Raw genomic sequence first — 24923 nt, forward strand, 5'->3', positions numbered from 1 at the left:
AGGTCACTCTTTCTTTCACCAAAACTGCAATTTTTTATTCCCTTTTACCATAATTCCTAGTGCACTCAGTGCCCAACCTATTCATTCTGTCTTTCATTCTCATTCATTCATTCTACATTGCATCCCCTTGCTACCAGCATACTGATATTTTTCAGCTAATCTGCTTCCCTGACTGCCTGTACATCTCCCTCCCCTACATGGTTACTTATTTGGTGTGGGGCCCCAGGTTCCTACGCATGGCAGGGTAGTCCTGGGGAGTTTTGTCATGTCAGGTTTCTGTCATCCCGAATACTGCTGTCCTGACAGATTTTAAGTCATTGTCTGGGCGTGGTGGGAAACTTGGGCAATTTTAACTATTGATTAATTTTTTAATTGCTGGGGGCCTGAATTGCCATTCTTTGAATTGTTCTGCGCATTTCTAATACTTTCATGTGAAAGATGTAAAGGCTTTATAATTTTCCTCCTCTATGATGAACAGATGTTCTTCTCCTCCGGGAATGGGGGCCAATCTGTGCTATTAGCTCTGTTCTTGGGATGTCATATATTATACATTCGTATAGAATGTGTGCCCAGTCTTCACTCTTGCCACACCCCTCGACGTGGGCACCTGTACGTGGTGAGGGGACCTCCCAGTGATGCTGCTGGTTTTCCAGATTAGCATCACTGGGATCTAACGCCCATACCTTGGTTCCAGGGTTACATCTTTGGAATCCGGCGTGTGCAGCCGTGCGCCGCGACCCGTGGAAGCGGAAAGGGGGATCCTGGTGGTTGAGGGGCCCAGCCTTAATACACCACTTTGGCCCCTGCTTCGACAAGACGGGCGGTCCCGGACCGGCTCGACTGGGATCAATCGGCGGGTGGTTTTATACTGCTAGGGTCAACTGCGTTCCAATAAGTCTCCCTCCCTTTGGTCCTGGGACGGGATAAAGACTTATTGGTAACGTGGGTATGGTGTTCTAAGCGAACTCGGCGTCCCATTCGTGTACGCAGTACCTGCTAGTTCACGAGTGGGCGCCCCCTCGTAGGGCTCCGTGGTGGGTGAGGTACTTAGGCATCAGACATTTTTTCTTTACTCCTATGAGTAATTTAAATTCTTCTTCTGGGGCCCCAACAAGGCCCCTACCTAATCGATCGTTAGATGAGAGTGAAAGTAATTCAGCTAAAAGAGCCAGAACTGAGGAGAAAACAACATCTGTGACACCTCTTTTCCTCATTCTCCATTCCACCGGAGAGCAGTCACTTGGGAAAATGTCACCCTTCTTTATCCAGAAAGGATTAGAAGGGATGGCAGGTTCACCCAAATCCGTAAAACGGCTGCGTTCTGGAGATATTCTAATAGAAGCATCAAATATAAATCAAGCTGAAAAATTTTTGAAAGCCACATCTATAGGGGGAATATCCATCATCACAACCCCTCACAAAACTTTGAACTCTTCAAGAGGTGTGATATCAGAGTGGGATCTTCTTCACGTTTCTGAAGAAGAGATCTGCTCTGAATTAAAAGAACAAGGAGTAACAGCTGTCAAGCGAATATCCATGCGTAAGGATGGGAATCTTGTCCCTACCCGAGTTCTCATCCTAACATTCAACACCCCAAGGCCTCCAAGTTCCATCAAGGCAGGGTACTTAAACTGCCCAGTGAGGATTTACGTTCCAAACCCACTGAGGTGTTTTAAATGTCAAAAGTACGGCCACTCACAAACAGCTTGTCGTGGTAACCCTGCCTGTGCTCGATGTGGTGCTAAAGATCACGAGAGCAAGGAATGTATAGCTCCTAAGCCTAACTGTATTAACTGCCAAGGAGAGCACCCTGCATACTCTCGAGCATGCCAGCGGTGGAAGGACGAAAAGGAGATACAAAAGTTAAAAACGGAGCTAAACATCTCCTACCCAGAGGCCAGAAAACGCATACAACCAATAAATAGCGGAAAGCCTTCATATGCTCAGAAGGTTTCTGCGAAGTGCACTATCGGTACACAAACAGATATGACTATACCACCAAGAGAGTCATTCACGCCGATTGCACGCTATTTATTGAGTTCACAAAAGCCCACCACAAAAACACAATCAGCTGCTACTCCAATATCCGTACCTCCTAGTGCTCCACCACTAACAAAACCAAGTGGTAAAAAAGAGCAACCAAAATTAACAGAATCAATGGATGTAGAGGACAAGGAGGTACCGGACGATTCAGTCTTGCAACTCTTCGTGGAGGAAGAAATGGACACCGGACAGCGTCCATTCTTCCCCAAAAAAGATAAAGCCAAGACTGATAAAAGTAAGCCCTCAGCACCTCGGAAGCCGCCTGATGGACCCACCAAGCCAAAATAATGGCTAAATTCCTACAATGGAATTGTCGTGGATTCCGGCGAAATACAGATGACATCAAGGCCCTCCTGCAAAAGCATGAGCCAGTTTGCTTTTGCTTGCAGGAGACATATCTAAAGGCAAATGATGATCCCACCATGCATAACATCACAATCTTTCGTAAGGATAGAATTGCGGATGGTCCTGCTCATGGAGGAGTGGCTATCCTTGTGAGTAATCAGACCCCAGTTCAGCCTTTGCTAATTACAACCAGCATAGAGGCTGTTGCAATTCGCCTTACAGTGGGATTTTTATTAACGGTCTGCTCTATTTATTTGCCACCTGGGACTGACATCTCCCAGGAAGACCTTGATGATCTTCTAACGCAGTTGCCACCCCCTTTCTTACTTCTTGGGGATTTTAATGGACATAACACCCTGTGGGGTAGTGCTAACATCAATGGAAGGGGACGGGTCATAGAGCGTATGCTCAATGACAATGCCCTTTCCCTTCTAAATACTGGAACAAACACCTTCTTCCACATGCCTACCCGTACTTTTTCTGCCATTGATCTCTCAATCTGCTCCCCTTCTCTACTCCCATCACTCACTTGGGAAGTGGAGGAGAATCCATACGGAAGTGATCACTTCCCTGTGATAACCTTGTTACACAGTGGGAGACCATGTCTTCCTTTTAGGTTACCACGGTGGAAGTTTGATCAGGCTGACTGGAATGCCTTCCAACATCAGGCAAATTTTGAACTCAGTACAGTCAGTCAGGAGCCTATCAATGACGCAGTAACGTACATCACAGAAATCATTGTCCAAGCAGCTGCGAATGCTGTTCCAAAAACATCTGCCCGGTTTCCACCATTTCCCAAACCTTGGTGGAATTCACAATGCACAGCAGCAAAAAAGGCTCAAAACAAAGCGTGGGGGATATTCCGTCGATATCCTACCACTTGTAATCTAATAGCCTTCAAGCGTGCACGAGCCAAAGCACGCTACATACGCCGTCGGAGTCAAAAGGAATCATGGATCCGTTTTACATCATCTATTAACCAGGCTACCAATTCTAAGGTAGTCTGGGATAAAATCCGGAAAATGAAGGGAAAATATACATCCCACCCTTCTTCAATCCTAGATTATAATGGATGCGCTATTGCAGATCCAACTGCAATAGCCAATGCTCTTGGGGAAACATTCTCTAACATCTCCGCAACATCTTCGTATTCCCCAGAGTTCCTGGTCCTGAAACATAAAATCGAAAAGCAGGCACTTAATTTCAAGTCCAAGGGCCTCTATCCCTACAACGGGGCATTCACTATGCAGGAACTGAAGAGAGCCCTCACTCTTTCTAATGCAAGTGCTGTTGGACCAGATGGCATCCATTATGAAATGATTAAACGGCTTTCACCAAAATCTATGGATTATCTGCTCCTTCTATATAACAGAATCTTTATTGAAGGGCAGTTTCCGGACTCCTGGCGGAAGGCAATCGTCCTTGCTTTTCCTAAGCCAGGAAAGGATCCAAAAGTCACCACCAATTATCGTCCTATAGCTCTGACTAGCTGTCTGTGCAAAATCCTGGAGAGAATGGTTAATTCTCGTTTAATATGGTACTTAGAAACAAATGACCTTCTCTCCAACATCCAGTGCGGCTTCCGAAGGAACCGGTCCACTTTGGACCATCTTATTAGATTGGAAACATCCATCCGGGATGCTTTCCTAAAACGCGAACACTTGGTGTCGGTGTTCTTTGACATGGAGAAAGCGTATGACACAACTTGGAGATTTGGCATTATAAAAGATCTGCATAGCCTTGGTCTTAGGGGACGACTCCCCATTTTTATTAAAAACTTTTTAGCCAATCGATCTTTCCAAGTTCGTGTGGGATCCTCACTCTCTCGTTCCTTTAGCCAAGAGGAGGGAGTACCACAGGGATCAGTTTTAAGTGTCACGCTTTTCGCCATCAAAGTAAATTCCATCACAGAACAACTTCCTCCAACCGTAAACGGTGCCCTCTATGTTGATGACTTTAGCATATTTTGTCAGTCATGCAACATGAGGGTTATTGAAAGACAACTGCAGAAAGCCATTGATCGCCTCAACTCCTGGGCACTTGAAAATGGTTTCAGGTTCTCGCCGGAGAAGACCGTTTGCGTACACTTTTGTCGTAAGCGTAATCTTCATCCTGAACCTGAATTAAGGCTCGGACAAAATGCTATTCCAGTAGCGGCGGATACAAAATTTCTGGGACTCGTATTTGATAAAAAGTTGACCTTTCTTGATCACATTCGTCAACTCCGCACCAAGTGCACAAGAGGGCTAAATATCCTCCGCTCTCTCTCCTCTACATCTTGGGGAGCAGACCGATGTACCCTCATTCGGCTTTACCGTGCACTTGTGCGATCCAGACTAGATTACGGGTCCCTGGTATACAATTCGGCCAGAGACAGTGTACTTCGTTGGCTGGATCCTGTCCATCATCTGGCTCTCCGTACTGCTATTGGAGCATATCGAACATCTCCAGTCCAGAGCTTATACGTCGAAGCAAACGAACCGCCGTTATCGCTTCGACGTAAGCAGTTGTCTCTAAACTACGCCTTAAAACTGAAATCCCTGCCAGACCATCCTACGTGGCTATCCGTTTTTGAGCCACGATGGGAAAATTTGTACAACACCCGTAAGACTGCCAATCGACCTTTTGGTATTCGTCTCCAAGAGCTACTCAAAGAACTTAATATCAAGGTAGACAAGGTTGCACAAACACCAAAGCAACCCCTTCCACCCTGGCATGCTCATTTCCCGGCATGTGACTTGTCCCTTAGAAATTTGGGAAAGTCGGACACTCCATCGTCTGTCTACCTGCAGCTTCATTCAGCACACCGAGCTGAATATTCTGACTTCGCGCCAGTTTACACAGACGGTTCGAAGTCGGAATTATATGCGGGATCTGCTGCTGTCTTTACAGACAGCACTACATCGGAGCAGATTCCCTCTGAATGCAGCATATTTACTGCAGAGCTGCACGCAATAGAGTTAGCCTTGGATCACATTAGTAAATGCCAATACCAACGGTTCATTTTATATTCCGACTCTCTCAGCGTGTTACAGGCTTTAATAACGGTGAGATATAATTCTCATCCAGTTCTGTCTAGCATCCAGCAGAAGATTCACGCTCTCCATGAACGTGAATATGACATCCGCTTCTGCTGGATTCCCAGCCACATTGGGATTAGGGGAAATGATTTGGCTGACGCCGCAGCCAAATCAGCAATTCCCAGTAATAACCGCTGCCTGTTAGTCCCCTATACAGACTACAGGCAAATAATACACGAAAAGATACACTCCCAATGGCAGGATTCGTGGAATAGACAGACTGCGAATAAATTATATTGTATAAAGCCTGTAATTGAACCGTGGCAGTCTAGTCTGCGCAGGAATCGTAAGGAGGAAGTTGTTCTTGCCCGGACCCGCATAGGACATAGTCATTTGACTCATTCGTTTTTGCTGAGGGCTGATGACCCTCCTATGTGTGAGTCCTGTGGCACAATTTTAACAATAAGACACATTTTAGTTGACTGTCCAGATTTTAGCAATATCCGTTTTACCGCTTTTAATCATCTGACTGAGCCTTATACACTCAGTCAGATTTTATCCGACAATGACAATGTGTCTGCTGTTTTTAGCTTTTTTAAATTAATAAAGGTTTTTACTCGCATTTAAAATTTATACCTTATCGTTACTTCTTTTATTGATAAGCTTTATATTATATATCTGGACATGGTGGCCTAAGGTCACTACTTAGGTCACTGAAAGGAGAAATTTTTATATATTACCTGGTCTTGGCGCATTATAGCCTTAGATGCTAATGCGCCAATAAAATTCAAATCAAATCAAAATCAAAAACTCTTGCCACAGGTGCAGTTTGGGTCATCAGTCAGCCCTAAGGAGGTTAGTTTCGCCTTTAGGGAGCCGTGACCTGTCAATATAAATGTTGTAAAAAGTCCAGGGGGCATACCACTTTAGGTGGCTTTGGGCTAACCATTGACACCCGTGGCAGAAACCGTTTGGTAACCAGACCTCTGGTTTCCTGCTCCCACTTAGTTTGCTATAGCTCATGGAGCTTTGTTGCTATTCTTTTTCTTTCATCATTGAAGGTGTTTGGTTGTATCAAGGGCTATCCCCAGAAATTCTGTGGGTATGCCCTTTTTAAATCTATAATATAAGCCTCTTTTGGCTACTTCCAGATAAAGTGGGAGAGCTCCGGCCAGCAACTGTAGTGCAGGTGTGCTTACTGTGTGACACATGCTCTGGTAATAGTGAGTAGGAGTGTCCTTTGTATCGATTCTAATTTATTCCTCTTTCTTACTATGGCCGAGCTGGTGAATCACGCACCGGCTCCATAGGTGATAACAGGTAGGAACATTGCACAGTATATGATTGCCAGGGTCTCTCTTTTGAGTCCCCAGTCTGCTCGACTGAACCTGGCAATCATACCTGCACAATTTCTCACTTTCTTTGCTTTCTTTGCCAAGTTGATCAAATGGGGGTAAAAAGTTAATTTTGAATCAAAGACCACTCCAAAATATTTTAGTTCTGTTACCATTTTTATAGTGGTTGTGTTAATTTTGATTTGTGGACGTCTTCTTATGTCCAAATTGCCTTTTAGAAGTATTTGTTTGGTGTTTTCAGGCGATATTTTGAGCATTGCATTTGTGCCCACTCCTGCAGCTGCAAGAGGGCAGCATTTGATCTTTGCTCTACAACCACTCACGTGTTACCTTTTACAAGGAAAATCATATCATCTGCAAAGGCCAGGCTTTCCACGGGGCCCAGATCTAAGGCCAGAAATTTGTCCAGAACAATGTTCCAGAAGAAAGGGCCATGGATTGAACCCTGTGGACAGCCTTTATTCACAGGGCATATCAATTCCTGGAACCTTGTGTGTACTGAGATACTTCTGTCTGTGTAAGGTAGCTGTTTATTACCTTATAGAGGTTTTTTGGGGCATTTGCCTGGCGGAGTCTCCTAAGGACACTAGGCCACCAGAATGAGTCAAATGCCCCAGCAAAGTCAATGGAGATTGCCAGCATATATTTCTCCTCCGTGTTTTTAACGGTTGTCAGTAGGAGGTGCATGGCATCCTCCGTAGAATTGCCCTTCTTAAAACTGTACTGATTGTTGGAATGTAAACCGACTTCTGTATAATATTGAGCTAATCTGCTATATATTAGTCTTTCATATATTTTCCCTAGTACACTGAGTAGGGCTATTGGTCTATATTAGGGGTCCCCAACCTTTTTCATTGGAGGGCCAAATAGAAAATTCATAACAACTGGCAGGCCAGAGTCGGTGCAGTTTTGACGACTAAAAACACTGTTAACCAAAAATGCAATTTTAGCGACTTCATCAGGTCAAACTGGATGTACGAGAAAGAAAAACTATAAATTATAAACACGGGATATTTATTGAAAATAAAACCGTTCTTCTTCCAGTCACTACTTCCCGGAGGATCTGTTGTGGCCACCAACAAACTGCATTGATCGTGTGCTATACGAGCAGCATTGCAAAGTGTCATACCCAGAAGTTCACTGATCCCATCCTTCCACCTAGTTGCAGGTCTTCCTCTGCATCTCTTCCCCTCGGTTTTTCCTTCCATTATATTCTTCAACAAAAAGTCTTCCCTTCTTACTATATGACCAAAAAGCTTGAGTTTTCTTTTGTTGATACTAGGAAGAAGAATTTTAGGCTTGCCAATTTTATTCAGTACAAGCCATATAAAGCCATAATCATCAAAAATCAATTTTTATTGTTATAATCACATTTGATATTACGGAATTTTTAATGCAAATTACAGATTTTTAATGCAAATATAAAATTTTGTTTTGCTTGTTTCTTTTAAACGCATTTTAATGTAATATAATGAGGTATCATTTTGTAACATGTTTTTTTTTCCCTCCTCTTTTAATCTTCCTTCATGCTTAGCACTTGCAGTCCAATCTTCTGGATTTTACAGTAAGTTTTACTTTATTATTGTGCTGTGCTCTAGCATTGTGTGTGTGTGTGGGTGCGTGCACAATATGTTTATTAATTAGGACATATATAATACGGGGTGTTTTATAACATGAGGTGCCTTGCCTTGGAAGCTTCTCATTTATATTTGTGATTTTAATTTATGTTATCCTCTGTTTTTATAGCTTTGGTATACTATTTGTTATTCTTAATTTTTTATTTTAACTTCTTTTTATATACTTATTTTTTGTTTATTTAAGTTCATTTTGTGAAGTAATTTTTTTATTATAGATATATCTGTGGGTTAATTTTGAAGCAAACCTGTATTATCTACATTTTGCCATATGGATAATACAGTTAGTATATTAATTATGTACATTCGACTTAATTCCTAAACATTACAAAGGCGATGTCTCAGGATCCTTGCTGCATCCCATCATTCTGAATTTACTCTTCTTTTCTATGGACTTGATATTTGGTCTGCCTTTTTTTTTTCATTATTTAAAAATATATTGCTCTGATAAGCTAATAGTTGGTTTTCTTTCATGTGCTGATGGGAATAGTAGTCAAAAGGTGTGGTAGTAAAACATTGTTTCGAAATTAGGAATAGTAAGAGAACATTATCGTTGTTAGCAAAAAAGCATCCATAAATAAAGTTAATAAAGTTATTTATTAGTTATTTATTAATACGTAGTCATATAGTTATAGTTACGCTGGTTATTTTTTATTTTTAATTTAGATAAAGAGTTTTTGTGGATTTTACTTACGATAGGTAAAACCGTTATTTCGTTCCATTTTATAGCCATTGTTTTTGGATATAGTGGTAGGGAATTCAAATTTTTTTAATTGAGGTAGCTAGGTAGCTCTAACGCATAATTATATAGTAATACGCTTCACTGTTTCTATTTAATAGTTTCTATTCAAATACTATTGATATTTAATTTATTGATTTTATTAATTTAAACTACCATGCCCCAGACTAGAGCAGCAAAGCAACGGGCACAAAGTGGCAGGAGTGCTGTGAATCGGGGGAGAACTGAGGGGGGCAATTCTCCAACGCATCACAGCCTAAAAAAATGTGCAACTTGTGAAATGTTTGCCGAACTCTCTGGAACGGAACATGATATTGCCATGGGGGATGTCTTTGTGTGTGCGCGATGTAAGGAGTGTAAGGAAATCAGGCGACAACTCAGCGTTGTTATGGGCCTATATGAGAGTTTGAAGGACAGGGTGGATGCCCTCGAAAGATCTAAATTGAGGGGCCCATCAGGCTCTCAGCTGCCCAACTCAACGCCAGAGCTCACTCCTGGGCATCGGGCAACACGGCGGCAATCTCCAAAGCAGAATGCGCTGGTCCCAAAGGAACTAGTTATTGTTGGTGACTCTATTGTCAGGGAGACGGGGAATATATTTTGTAAACAGGATAGGTGGAACAGGACCAGGGTATGTCTGCCAGGGGCAAAGGTTGATGACGTTGTAGAGCGGATATCATCTTTCAAGGGCACAAAAGGTGATATAGTTGTACACGTTGGTACTAATGATATTAAGAGTAGGAGACCGGCGGAATTACTCAACAAGTACAGGTCACTGTTGAAAAAAAGCCGTGAAATAGGGTTGAATTTGAAAGTGTCTGCAATTCTGCCCAGACACGATAGGAGGGAGTACATGATGAGAGCCTTGTCGATCAATTCGGCCCTGGAAAGATTGTGCAGGGCTCAAGGGGTAGAATTTTTTTCAGCCTGGACTGTACTTGTTAACAGGAGAGATTGCTTCTACAGGGATGGGATACACTTAAATAGAAAGGGTGCAAGAATATTTGCTGATGCTATCGAGGCAGTGTTAGGTGGGTCGGAAAACTGCTAGTTTGGGGGGATACAAAGACTAATAGTTTAACAGTAACCGCAGGCAGAGGTGAAGGTGATTCTTGCACAACTTCTATTAGAATAAGAAGCGACCTTGAGCGAGGGGTGTTGGTGGTTTCAGGGACGGATGGCAGTCATCATGGAATAGTTGGGTATATGGGATGTGTTAGGTAACAGGGAACAGGCATAGGAGCATGTATGCTTGCATGTATACCAATGCTAGAAGTATAGTAAATAAATTTGATGAATTTGAAGTGTTGGTCAAGACATCAAAGGCGGATATTGTTGGGATAGCAGAGACGTGGTGTCACAAAGATATAAGGAATGCAGAACTGGAATTTGGGGAGTACAATGTGTACAGAAAGGATAGACAGGACAGAAAGGGAGGGGGTGTTATGCTGTTAATTAAGAAAAACATAAAATCAAAGGAAGTGCACCCAGTTAATATAGATGAACAGTGCTCTGTTGAGTCAGTTTGGTGTGAGATAAGCACTGCGAAAGGAAAAATAAGAGTAGGAGTGTGTTATAGGCCTAATGACTTGAATGAGTACAATGAACAATTGTACAGAGAAATAGAGTGGGCCAGTAAATCAGAATGTCTTATAATGGGGGATTTTAACTTCCCAGATATTGACTGGAACTTGTGGGTTGGTCACTCACACACTAGTCAGACTTTTGTGGAGTTATTGGATGATTGTTTTCTGCAGCAGCATGTTCGAGAGGCAACCAGAGAAAGTAACACTCTTGATCTGGTTATCAGCAGTGATCATTCGTGTATTAAGAATTTGCAGATAAAGGAACCACTAGGTGGCAGTGATCACAGTGTGCTGAAGTGGGATTTACTCAAAGAGGTAACTACCGTCAGGGGTAAAGGAAAGGGTTTTTGCTTCCGTAAAGGGGAGTACAGTGGTCTCAGACAGTTTTTAAATTCTGTACAGTGGGATCAACTGACGATGTTACAAACAGTAAATTCTAAGTGGGAAGCATTCAAGGAATTAATCGTGGAAGCTACTAGACTTTATATACCGATTAAGAAATATTGTTCAAGGTTTAGGCCTAAATGGTTATCAAATGAACTAATGAGACTCGTGACAGAGAAGAAAAATGCACGGGATGCATATAAATTATCAGGTGACGCAGAAGCCTGTGGCAGATATAAGCTAGTCTGTAATCAGGTCACAAAGGAGGTTCGGCAGGCGAAGGCGGATTACGAGAAATCTTTGGCAAAAGATGCTAAGAAAAACAGCAAGGATTTCTTTACTTATATAAACTCTAAAAGGAAGGGGATGAATATGATTGGTCCACTTGACATCGATGGTTCGACTGTTGACGATCCTGCTCAGATAGCAAACAAACTGAATGAGTATTTTGCATCTACATTCACACGTGAGGAATTATTACAATTTGAAAATGGAAGAAGGTTATCAAATTGTAGCAGTGTGCTTAATGATTTTGTAATAACTGAGAGCAAAGTGGAGGAGAAATTGTTGAAGTTAAACATAAGAAAGGCACCTGGGGTGGATGGGATCTATCCAGTTATTTTAAAGGAGGCGGCCAAGCAACTAAGCAAACCCTTAGCCATAATTATGAGAGCATCCTTGGAGTCAGGGGAGGTTCCCACGGACTGGAGATGTGCAAATGTGTCCCCAATTCACAAAGGTGGATCGAAGGGTGACACGAGTAATTACAGACCAGTTAGTTTAACTTCTGTTCCGGGTAAAATAATGGAGTCGCTGGTTAAAGATGGATTGCAGGATCATCTAGACAAGACTGCAGCAATAATTCAAACACAGCATGGGTTTGTTAAGGGAAAGTCTTGTCTGACAAATTTGATTGGTTATTATGATGTGGTCACAAAGGAACTGGATGCAAAAAATAATTTTGATATCATATACTTGGATTTCAGGAAAGCTTTTGACACTGTTGCGCATGGAAGACTACTGTACAAATTGGAGCAGAATGGTATTAAGGGTAAGTTGCTACAATGGATAAAAGGATGGTTAAGTGGGAGAAGACAGAGGGTGGTAATCAATGGGTGCTGCTCTTCGTGGACTAATGTTATTAGTGGAGTCCCACAGGGTTCGGTGTTGGGTCCACTGTTGTTTTGTGTATTTATCAATGATATTGATGAAGGTATATCAGGCTTAATGTCGAAGTTTGCAGATGACACAAAGGTTGGCAGGGTTGTTAATGACAGTAATGGCAGTGTGCTACTGCAACAGGATCTAGATAATTTGGGCAGATGGGCTAAGAAGTGGCAACTGAAGTTCAACCTTGACAAATGCAAAGTACTGCATATGGGTAGAAGTAACCCCAGAGAAACGTACCAACTGTGTGGTACTACACTTAAGGTGGTAGAAAATGAAAAAGACCTGGGAGTAATTGTGCAGTCAGATATGAAGTTTTCTGAGCAGTGCAGACAGGCTGCTAGGGCGGGTAATGGGGTTTTGTCAATGATATATAGGAATTTTGCTAGCAGGGAAAAGGAGGTGATTGTCCCTCTGTATAAGGCAATGGTCAGGCCACGCCTTGAGTACTGCGTACAGGTCTGGAGGCCTCATTTTAGGAAGGATGTAGATTTGCTTGAGCGTGTACAGAGAAGAGCAACACGATTGGTGAGGGAAATGAAGGGATTCTCTTACCAAGAGAGGCTTAAGTTCTGCAAATTGCAGTGGCTGGAGACTAGGCACCTGCGCGGTGATCTGATTGAGGTCTATAAGGCCTTGAATGAGTTGAGCACGCTGAATTCTGATGGGATCCTTCCACTTGTTCAGATTACCAACGTACGGGGACATAAGTTCAAATTAAGAAAGGACAGATGTAGAATAGATGTGCGGAAATTTGCCTTTAGCCAGCGGGTGGTTAATTGCTGGAACAAACTTCCATCTGTCGTTGTAGAAGTTGATAGGTTAAATAAATTTAAGGAGGAACTGGACAGGCATTTGGAGGGAATGGTGTGATTTTTTTTTTTTTTGGCTGATGCTGCATAAGCTCCTTGCTTTCTTGCATCATGTGCCACTACTACTACTACTACTATTGTTTCGAAATTAGGAATAGTAAGAGAACATTATCGTTGTTAGCAAAAAAGCATCCATAAATAAAGTTAATAAAGTTATTTATTATTAAGGATTATACACATTGATTTCTTGCATCATTCTGCCTGGCAGAATGATGCAAGAAATCAAGCTTATATAGCTTGCTTCCCATTGATAATCACTCTCTCTTTTCTCCCAACCTGCCTAACTGGAAGGTGCCTAGTGTGCATAATGTTAGGGTCAGGTGCCACCTGTGGTTTCCCACATCTGCACCATATGTACACTGTGAAGAAATACAATACTGTAAATGCCAGAGTAGGGTTCCATGTTGGATGTATAGCATTATGTTGGATTCTGTTGCTATGTCCTGGCATTTGGCCGCAGGGCCCCGGGTGGAGCCGCTAGGAAGTTGCGGCTCCACTACTTCCAAACACCGCTAGGAAGTAGCCAGGCTGCCCATTATTCTCTGGCTTGTCTCAGCCAGGGTTGCCTGAGCTTCCTGGATGGAGGCAAAAAAAAAAAAAAAAACTGTTAAGGTAGCATGTGGAGTTTCAAATTTGAGGACGAGAGGGAAGACATCCCCATGAGCAATGCAGAGACATGCTCCATCCAAAAAGGGGAATGGGATAGGGAATAAAAGTAGCAGTGCAAGGGTGCACCACTGCGATCGCCATTTGGTGCATTTTTCTTCAGAATCTCTTCATGGGATCCCTGTAGTAATGGGTTCATGACCAATGGAGCTTTGGGTCTGATAGCAATGTTTGATCCAAATTTAGGAGTCAGGTCCAGACAAGTTTGATTCCGGTTTCAGTCCAATTTTAGGAGTCAGGTCTGATAGTTGCATTTAAAGCAAGTAGCTAGATCTTTTAGGGTTGATTTGGCGATGTCATTCTTATCTTCAAATCTGGGTTTAGGTTTAAATGTGAAGTTCAGTCCCAGTATTGGATTGTCAGAGTTAGTAGCAATTTCTCTTTGGTGGTAAGGTTTGTCACTGTATAAAGAGAGCTTAGGCAAAGGAGATAAATTCCTTTTACTCTTTATTCTCAAGTAGTTTGTGCTCACAGTTCTTGGGGAGATAATGTATTTTTGTTATGAGATTACATCTGAGTTCCTCATAAATCTCGCAATCATACATTAGGTGGTCCCAGGACTCTTGGGAACCACAGTGGCAGAGTGGGTCTTCTGTCAGTCTAGCATGTAGGTGGGGGGGGGACCAAAGTGGTGATTTTGGGAATATATGGTCATCATCATCAGCCATTTTCAATCCACTGCAGGATGAAGGCCTCTCCAGCAACTTTCCAGTTCCTTCTGTTTTGAGCACTGGCCATCCATTTACTACTCGAAAACTCATGAATTTCATCTATCCATCTCCGCCTTTGTCTTCCAGGTTTTCTTCTAGCTCCTCTTGGGTACCATTCTGTTATTTTCTTAGTCCATCTGTCATCATGTCTTCGAGCTATGTGTCCTGCCCAAGACCATTTTAGTTCTTTAGTTTTGATAAGAATGTCCTTTACTTGAGTTTGCTGCCTAATCCATGTGTTTCTCTTCTTATCTAACAGTCTGATTCCCAATATGATTCGTTCCATTCTTCGCTGTGTAGTTCTCAGCTTCTCTTCCATTCTTTTGGTGAGTGCCCAAGTTTCACTTCCATAAGTCATGGTGGGGAGTATACATTGATTCATTATTTTACGTTTCAGACAAACTGGGATATTGCTCTTCAGTATGTGACTATATTTCCTGAATGCTATCCATCCAAAATTTATTCTTCTCTTGACTTCCAGCCATTTATCATTATTACAGCTAATAACTTGTCCCAGATAAGTATATGACTCCACCTTTTCAATTAGCGTCAGTGGTCAGTGGCCAGAAGAAATTTCTTTGTGATGCTGCCTTTGGTTGAGGTAGACCATCTGTTTTGCCATGCCTGCTGCAGGTGCTCAGTGGGGAGTCTTTTTTCCATATTTCTGTTATTGACTGTGTCTGTTGTGTATTCCAGGAAAGTGGTGGTTTTTCCTTGGGAGAGACAGTAGAGAAGGCCAGTTCTAGCCTTCAGATCCAGCAGCAGTGTTTCAGCAAGGACTTGGAGGGCATCTGTGCTGACTGTGCAGCAGGTGCTCGTAATGGTAAGGAGGATATTCTGTTGTGGCAAGTTTTCTTCTGTTCACCACAGTAGTGGCCTTGTACCATATTGGAGAGGCGTATGTAATGGCTGGCAGAAAGATTGCATTGTAGAATAGGGTCGGAGTTTGACGCTTGAGTCCCTGGTCCCTGCGGGAGACCCTAGCTACCATTGCTCAGTAGTTTCGGATCTTTTTTTGTAGGTGTTCCAGATGCGGGGTGAAGGAGAGGTTTCTGTCCAGGATCACACCTAGGTATTTGAGTTCTGTTAATTTTTATTTGGGTGGTCTGGTGATACAAAAGTTTCCTTTAAGGAGGATGGAGTTAGTTTTGTCCGATAATATTTTCAGATAGTTTTCACTGCCTGGTCTTGCAGTGTAATTAGGGCTCTGTTTGCCATTATTTCTAGTTGCAATCTGGAGTCAGCTGCAAGAGTCAAGACCAAGTCATCTGCAAAGGCCTGAGTTTGAACATCCTTAGGTTCACGTTTAGAAATTTGTTGAGGACTATATTCCAGAGGAGTGCCCCCAGAACAGAGCCCTGGGGACAACCTCTGTATATCTGTCGCTTTACTTGGCTATATAATGCATTGACAACAATGCCTCTTTGCATGAGGTATGTTTTGACAGTTGTAAAGATTTTCTGGTAGCCTTTCAGCCCGGAGCGGCCGAGGACGCTTGACTACCCAAGTGAGCCAAATGCCTCGGCGAAGTCAACTGAGATTATTAAGAAATACTTCTTGAGTGTATATGTGGCAGCTGTGATAATTTTTTCCAAGGCATCTATAGTGAACCGGCCCTTTGTAAACCCAAATTGATTTGGAGAGTTTAGTCCAACAATACTGTTGTGATCTTCAATCCGTATTATCAATACTGATAATAAGGCAACAGGCCAGTAAGAGTCTTGGGGGGGTGGGGGTTGTTGGGGCTTCCTATGGTTTTTGAGGATTAGGCAGATGCTGGCAGTTCTCCAGTCAGTAGGAAACCAACCTGCTTGTAGGCAATGATTGAACAAATTGAGTATTGTCTGTGGTATATATTCTACAGCCTTTTTGATTATCTCTGTTTCCAGGATGTCAGTGCCTGGAATTTTCCTATTTCTGATCTTTTGTACTGTTGTGTTTAGGTTGCATTAGGTTGAAAACCCGTACCAGCGTGAACGGGTTTTCTTCTTGCTGTGTGGAGTAGGTGTCATTGTCCTCACAAAGTTGGATTTGGGTACTTTTAGTAGGGGTTAATGGCTTTTGGAAGATCTTGTCTAGGATATTTCCAATCAGTTGCTTGCCAGGTTGTGGTCATGCTGCCTTGTGGGATTTTGGTGGATGGGATAACCTCGCCCATGGGGAGTTTATATGTGGTAACTTTGTATACCCTGCCCCTGGGGTCGGAATTTCCGGTTATGGAGACTAGGTGTTCCCACGAGTTATGTATTATCATTTTGGTGTAGGCATTTCTTGCTTCTTTGTATTATCAACGGAGAACTTCCATTTCAGCTTCTGGCCACATTTTGTGTGTAGGGGATGAATCATTGTCCAGTAGATACGAATGGTTTAACTGTTGATAGGCGCCTCCATAGCCAGGTGGGAAGGAGCAGCAGTGTGTAGCACACGCTTCTTGATTAGACCGGGGTTCAAGCCCGTCACCACCAAATACGGAGAATGCAGAAAGGTCAGGGAATGACCACCACATATCCCGGAGCAATATGGTCTTAGTTACTAATGCTCCTAAAAACCAAATAACAAACATTAACTGTTAATAGGTCCTTCTGTCCATAGCAGTAACTTACCCTTAATGCCACACTGCTCCAGTTTGTATAGTTATCTTTAATGTGCAATGCAACATTATTGAAAACTTTCAGAAATCAGATGTCAAAGTTATTTTTTTGCAGCCAGTTGCTATTTTACTGCAGCCAGTTGCTATTTAGATGCAATACACACTAGATGCCTCTTTTATATTTGGCTTGAACAGTTTCTCATCCACTCTCCTTTCATTTATCATAAAATTATTAAGCTATCTGTTAAAATTTGATACACCTCCGCCATCCCTATTACTAAAATATTCCTTGTGTCAATGTAGAGGCATTCCTTGTGTCAATGTAGAGGCATACCTATTCAGTTTGTCAGAAAGTTGAGCAGGATACCAACAGTTAAACCATTCATATCTGCTAGACCAATGTGATTCATTCCCTTCTTTTTAGTGTTTACTTAATTAAAGACATCTCTGCTGCTTATATTAGCATTCTTTGCTTGGAGGCTTCTGCTTATCTTTCCTGATTTCCTTTGTCACTTGATTGCAGATTCATTTATCACTACTGTAGGCTTCTGTATCACTGATAATTTATACACATGCCATGGATATTTCTTTCCTACCTGAGTCTCATCACTTCTTCTGACATCCATTGAAGTCTAAATGTTGAAAATTAGGTTTTGATGCTGAAAGTATTTTGATATACCTCACCATTCCTGTCATTAAAAAATTATACCATTATTTATAAAATGATGGTATAATTATTTACTTTCATTATACTGTTCATATCTAGTAGACAAGTGTGGTTAACTGCTTTCTTCTAGCATTAACATAAACAAAGAACTCATTGCTACTTTTCTTTGCATTTCTAACCAAAAGACTTCTTATAATCTTGCTTAGCCTGACTGTTCCCTTTGTGACTTGATTGCAGACTATTTTGTACTTCCTTTATATTTCTATTTCTCTTGGAAATTCGTAATCATCCCAGACATTAGCATTAGCATTTAGCCTTCGTAGAGGCACATGATGCAAGAAACCAAACTTATACAGCATCAGCAGAAAAAAAAAAAAAAAAAAACACCTTCCCATTTCACTGATCTGTTCATTCCAAATGTTTGTCTACTTCTGCCTTGAATGTATTTAAGCTATCAACTTCCACAACAACTGATGGAAGTTTGTTCGAACAATCAACTATCCACTTGCTAAAGGCAAACTTCCACACATCTATTTTACCACTCTTTCCTCAGTTATAATCTATGTCCCCTCAGGTTCGTAATCTGAGCAAGAGGAAGAATCCCATCAGCACTAAGCCTACTCAATCCATTCAAGGCCTTATACCTCAATCAGATTGTCTCGCAGGTACCTAGTCTCCAGAAGCTGCAATTTGCAGAACTTAAGCCTTTCTTCATAAGAGCACCCCCTTTGTTCCTTCACCAGTCTTGTTGCCCTTCTCTGTACTCGTTCTAGCAACTCTACATTCTTACTAAAATGAGGCTTCAAGACCAGTACACAGTACTCAAAGTGTTGCCTGACCACTGCCTTATACAATTGGATAATTACCCCCTTATCCTTGCTCGCAAAATTCCCATATATCATTGACAAGACCCCATGAACTAGTCTGGCAGCTTGTCTGCACTGCTCAGAAAACTTCGTATCTGACTTCACAATTAGCCCAAGGTCTCTTTCATTCTCCACTACCCTGAGTGTAGCACAACATAATTCGTACATTTCTCTGGGTTTTTTTTTTTTTTTTTAATGTAAACCCGAAACACGAGAGGTATGAGAACCTATAGTACTTAGTACCATGCTTGGGTTGGAGGTTGAGAAGATGAAAGAGGATATTTGTTGACATTGGACTTGAACTTCTGTAGACTGTAATTTTCAGGAAATACATATGAAGGAAGGTTGTCCCAGAAAATGGCATTTGAATGAATAAACGAGGAAGATGAAAAGTTGGTTCTGTGAGTTTGAAGTTGGACAGTAAATGGATGTTGGCTGGTGGAGGCAAGTGTTCGGACTGTTTTGAAAGAGAGGGTGGGAATTATAGAAGCGAATTCAGAAGAACAGTGCCCATGGAAGTATCTATAGATGAGACATGCAGCAGAAACAGTAAGTCTATGAGACAGTGAGTGGAGAGACTCTGTTAGAGATGAATCATTAATTAACCTAACTGCCCTCTTCTGAATGGAATCAAGCAGCCTGAGAGAGGTTTTTGGGGCAGCACCCCAGATGTCGGAACAATATTCCATGGTAGGGTGGATTTGCGATTTATACAGAGTGAGCAGCTGTTTGGAAGAAAAGTAACGCCGAGAGCGAAAGAGAAAACCAAGTTTTTTAGATGCAGAAGAAGCATTATTTGTAATGTGCTTGTGCCAAAGAGTTACTGCTACCCATATGCAGTACTTTGCATTTGTCAATGTTAAACTTCACCTGCCACTTCTCAGCCTATGTACCCGACTTTTCTAGATCCTGTTGCAGCAGCATACTGTCAATATTGTTATTAACAACCCTGCAACCTTTGTATCATCTGCAAACTTTGACATTAAGCTTGATATGCCTCCATCAATACTTTGATAAATAAACAAAACAATACTGGTCCCAACTCTGACCACTCAGGGACATCACTAATAACATTAGTCCATGTAGAGCAGTACCCATTGACCACCACTCTCTGTCTTCTCCCACTCAGCCATCCTTTTATCCATTGTAGCAACTTGCCCTTAATGCCCTTAAAGGATGATACTGTTGTACACGTTGGCACTAATGATATTAACAGTAGGAGACCGGCAGAATTACTTAACAAGTACAAGACAGTGCTGAAAAAAAGCCATGAGTTAGGGTTGAATTTGAAAGTGTCTGCAATTCTGCCCGACACGATAGGAGGGAGTATATGATGAGAGCTTTGTCGATCAATTCAGCTCTGGAGAGATTGTGCAAGGCTCAAGGAGTAGAATTTTTCTCAGCCTGGTCTGTGCTTGTTAACAGGAGAGACTGCTTCTACAGGGATGGGATACACTTAAATAGAAAGGGTGCAAGAATATTTGCTGATGTAATCGAGGCAGTGTTAGGTGAGTCGGAAAACTGCTGACTTCAGGGGGGGATACAAGGACTAATAGATTAACAGTAGCCACTGGCAGAGGTGAAAGTGATTCTTGCACTGCTTCTATTGGAATGAGCAGCAGCCTGGAAAACAAGATGCAGGTATTTCAGAGACTGCGAGTCATTGTGGTACAAATAAACACATGGGTTGTATTAGGGTAGCTAAGAATAGAAACTATACTCCTAGCATTAATGCTAGGAGTATAGTTAATAAATTTGATTAGCTTGAAGTTCTAGTCAAGACCTCAAAGGCAGATATTGTTGTGATATCAGAGACGTGGTGTCACACAGACATAAGCAATGCAGAATTGGAATTTAGGGAGTACAATGTGTAAAGAAAGGATAGACAGGACAGGAAGGCGGGGTGGGGTTATGCTGTTAGTTAAGAAACACATAAAATCTAAGGAAGTGCGTCCAGTTGATGTGGGTGGACGATGTAATGTTGAGTCTATTTGTTGTGACAAGCACTGGGAAGGGAAAAGTGAGAGTAGGTGTGTGTTATAGGCCTAATGAATCTGATGAGTATAATGAGCAGTTATGCAGAGAAATAGAGTGCACCAGTAAGTTAGTGTCGTATAGTGGGGGATTTTAATTTCCCAGATATTGACTGGAATTTGTGGGTTGGTCACTCACACACTAGCAAGGCTTTTGTGGATTTTTTTGGATGATTGTTTTCTACAGCAGCATGTTCGGGAGGCAACTAGAGGGAGTAATACTCTTGATCTGATTATCAATAGCGATTCTTCACGCATCAAGAATCTGCAGATAAGGGAACCACTATTGGGGAGTGATCACAGTCTACTGAAGTGGGATTTACTCAAAGAGGTAACTACCATCAAGGGTAAAGGGAATGGTTTTTGCTTTCGTAAATGTGACTACAGTGGTCTGAGACAGTATTTAAATTCTATACGGTGGAACCAACTGATGATTTTACCAATAGCAAATTTAAAATGGAAAGCATTCAAAGAATTAATCTTGGAAGCTACTAGGCTTTTCATACCAACAAAGAAATATTGTTCAAGATTTAGGCCTAAATGGATGTCAGATGAACTAATTAGACATATGACAGAGAAGAAAAATGTATGGGATACATTTAAATTAACATGTGACACAGAAGCCTATGATAGATATAAGCTGGTCTGTAACCAAGTTACAGAGGAGGTTAGGCAGGCGAAGGCAGATTACGAGAAATCTTTGGCAAAGGATGCAAAGAAAAACAGCAAAGAGTTCTTTACTTATGTAAATTCTAGAAAGGAGGAGATGAATCAGATTGGTCCACTTGATATCGATGGTTCAACTGTTGAAGATCCTGCTCAGGTAGCTAAAGAACCAAATGAGTATTTTGCATTGACATTCACATATGAGGAGTTATTCAGGGAAGGGAATGCTAGAGGTGTATTCAACTCTGGCAGTAAGCTAGATAATCTCTTAATAACTAAGAGTAATGTGGAGGAGAAATTGTTGAAGATAAACACAAGAAAGACACCTGGCCGACCGGGCTAGCCAGGTGGGTAAAGTGCCTGCCTGGCAACCCAAAAGTCGCGGCTTCAAATCCCGCCTCGGGCTTGGATCAAAGTACTGCAAAAACCTTGGGAGGTGCATTATGGCCACAGAAGCCGATGCGCCAACAACTACAAAAAAAAAAAAAAAAAAAAAGAGACACCTGGGGTGGATGGAATCTATCCAGTTATATTAAGGGAGGCGGCAAAGGAAGTAAGCAAACCCTTAGCCATAATTATGAGAGCTTCCCTGGACCTAGGGCAGGTACCTATGGACTGGAGAAGTGCAAATGTGACCAAAATCCACGAAGGAGGATCACAGACCTGTTAGTTTAACCTCTGTTCCAGGGAAATTAATGGAGGCACTGGTTAAAGAAGCATTCCAGGATCATCTAGACAAGACTTCAGTTATAATGGGAGAAGACACAGAGTGGTAATCAATGGACACTGCTCTTCGTGGACTAATGTTATTAGTAGAGTCCCTCAGGATTCAGTGTTAGGTCCATTGTTTTCTGTATTTATAAATGATATTGATGATGGTATATCAGACTTAATGTCCAAGTTTGCAGACGATGCGAAGGTTGGCAGGGTTGTTAATGACACTACTGACAGTACTCTGCTGCAACAAGATCTAGAAAAGTTGAGCAGATGTGCTGAGAGGTGGCAAATGAAGTTTAACATTGACAAATGTAAAGTACTACATATGGGAAGCAGTAATCCTAGAGTAACGTATCAGCTCTGTGGTACCACACTGACAGTGGTAGAGAATGAAAAGGATCTGAGGGTAATTGTGCAGGCAGATATGAAGTTTTCTGAGCAGTGTAGACGGTCTGCAAGAGTAGCTCATGGTGTCTTGTCAATGATATACAGGAATTTTTCTAGCAGGGATAAGGATGTGATTATCACCTTGTATAAGGCAGTGGCAGGCCACACCTTGAGTACAGTATACAGGCCTGGAGACCACATTTTAAGAGGGATGTAGAGCTGTTGGAATGAGTACAGAGATTGACAACAAGATTAGTGAATGGAAGAATGGGTTGCTCTTATGAAGAAAGGCTTAAGTTTGGCAAATTACAGTGTCTTGAGACTTAGACACCTACGAGGTGATCTGATTGAGATGTATAAAGCCTTGAATGGTTTGAGCATGCTCAATGCAGATGGGATTGTTGCTTAGAATAATCGCCTGAGAAGGGCATAAATTAAAATTGAAGAAAGACAGTTGTAGGATAAATGTGCAGAAGTTCGCATTTAACTAGCAGGTGGTTGATTGCTGGAACAAGCTTCCAGCAATTCCAGATTCCAGGCAGAACTTGCCAAACATTTGGAGTGAGTGGATGGGTGAAATAGGGTGGTTTTTTTTTTTTTTTTTTTGGCTGATGGTATATAAGCTTGCTTTCTTGCATCATGTTCCTTTGCTAATGTAATTCACAAAGCCATACTCCTCCAATTTGTACAGCAGTCTTCCATGGGCAACAGTATCAAAATTTTTCCTGAAATCCAAGTATATGATATCAAAATTATTTTATGCATCCAGTTCCTTTGTGACCTCACTATACTATCCAATCAAATTGGTCAGACTCCCATTGACAAACCCATGCTGTGGCTGAATTATTTCTGCAGTCTTGTCTGAATGATCCTGCAGTGACTCCATTATTTTCCCTGCAACGGAAGTCAAACTAACAGGTCTGTAATTACTTATGTCACCCTTTGATCCCCCTTTGTGAATTGGAGATACATTTGCACATCTCCAGTCCGTGGGGACTTCCACCAAGTCCAAGGATGCTCTCATAATTATGGGAGCTGCCTCCTGTAATATAACTGGATTGATCCCATCCTTCCCAGGTGCCTTTCTTATGTTTAACTTCAACAATTTCTCCTCCACTTTGCTCTCAGTTATTACAAAATCATTTATTTTCCTCTTAGAGTTTGAGAAACATCTGGCCCTCTCTTCCTTGAATAACTCCTCATGTGTGAATGTAGATGCAAAATACTCATTTAGTTCAGTAGCTATCTGAGAATGATCATTTACATCAAGCCATTGATATCAAGTGACAAATCTGATTCATCTCCTTCCTTTTAGAGTTTATATAAGTAAAGAAGTTTTTGCTGTTTTTCTTTGCATCCTTTGCCAAAGATTTTTCATAATCTGTCTTCGCTTGCCTAATCTCCTTTGCAACTTGATTACAGACTAGCTTGTATCTACCATAGGCTTCTGTGCCATCTGACAATTTATGTGCTTCCTGTGCATTATTATTCTCTGCTACGAGTCTCATTAGTTCATTTGACATCCATTTGGGCCTGCCTGAACCTAGAGCAGTATTTTTTAGTTGAACAAAAAGCCTAGTAGCTTCCAAGATTACTTCCTTGAATGCTTCCCATATAGAATTTGCTGTTGGTAAAATCATCAGTTGGTTGCCTGTATAGAACTTAAAAAATCTCTGAGACCACTGCAGTTGCCTTTACGAAAACAAAAACCATTCCCTTTGACACTGATGGTAGTTACATCTTTAAGTAAATCCTTCATCAGTACACTGTGATTACTGCTATCTAGTGGTTCCTTTATCTGTAAATTCTTAATGCATAATAATCACTGCTGATAATCAGATCAAGAGTGTTACTCCGTCTTGTTGCCTCTGTAACATGCTGCAATAGAAAACAATCATTCAATAAATCAACAAAAGCCTTGCTAGTGTGCGAGTGATCAACCCACAAGTTCCAGTCTTTATCTGGGAAGTTAAAATCCTCCATTATCAGACACTTGTTCTGTATTAATTGTTCATCAGAACAATTATACAGAACAATTATATACAGATAAAAATTATACTCATCAGAGTCATGTAGCCTATAACACGCTTCTACCCTCATTTTTGCTTTGACAGTGCTTATGACACACCAAACTGATTCAACATTGCACTGTCCATCTATGGCAACTGGGTGCACTTCCTTAGATTTTATGTGTTTCTTAACTAACAGCAGAACTTCTCTTCCCTTCCTATCCTTTCTGTACACATTGTACTCCCAAATTCCATTTCTGCATCCCTTATATCTGAGTTGCACCAAGTCTCTGATATCCCAACAATATCCACCTTTGATGTCTTAACCAGCACTTAAATTCATCAAATTTGTTTATTATACTCCTAGCATCGGTGTACCTACAAGTAATGCAGGTACACCTGTTCTTACTCTTAGTTTCTCTAACACAGCTCATGTATTTACTTGTTTCATGAGCTCTAGTAGTTCC

At 41.6% G+C, this 24923-nt stretch overlaps 1 protein-coding gene across 3 annotated transcripts in view; it reads left to right on the plus strand.

Annotated features, from left to right (window-relative positions):
• Nucleotides 1-24923, plus strand: part of LOC150076551 (ubiquitin-protein ligase E3B) — a 711739-nt gene that overhangs the window by 280525 nt on the left and 406291 nt on the right. For all 3 annotated transcript variants that reach the window (XM_090387665.1, XM_090387666.1, XM_090387667.1), the window contains one exon: nt 8298-8327. In XM_090387665.1, the coding sequence (XP_090243791.1) occupies nt 8298-8327 (30 nt within the window). The remainder of the gene's footprint in view (nt 1-8297; nt 8328-24923) is intronic.

This window comes from Mastigoproctus giganteus, chromosome 13 (assembly GCF_048544385.1).
Source record: "Mastigoproctus giganteus isolate SK-2022 chromosome 13, ASM4854438v1, whole genome shotgun sequence".
NCBI lineage: Eukaryota > Metazoa > Arthropoda > Arachnida > Uropygi > Thelyphonidae > Mastigoproctus > Mastigoproctus giganteus.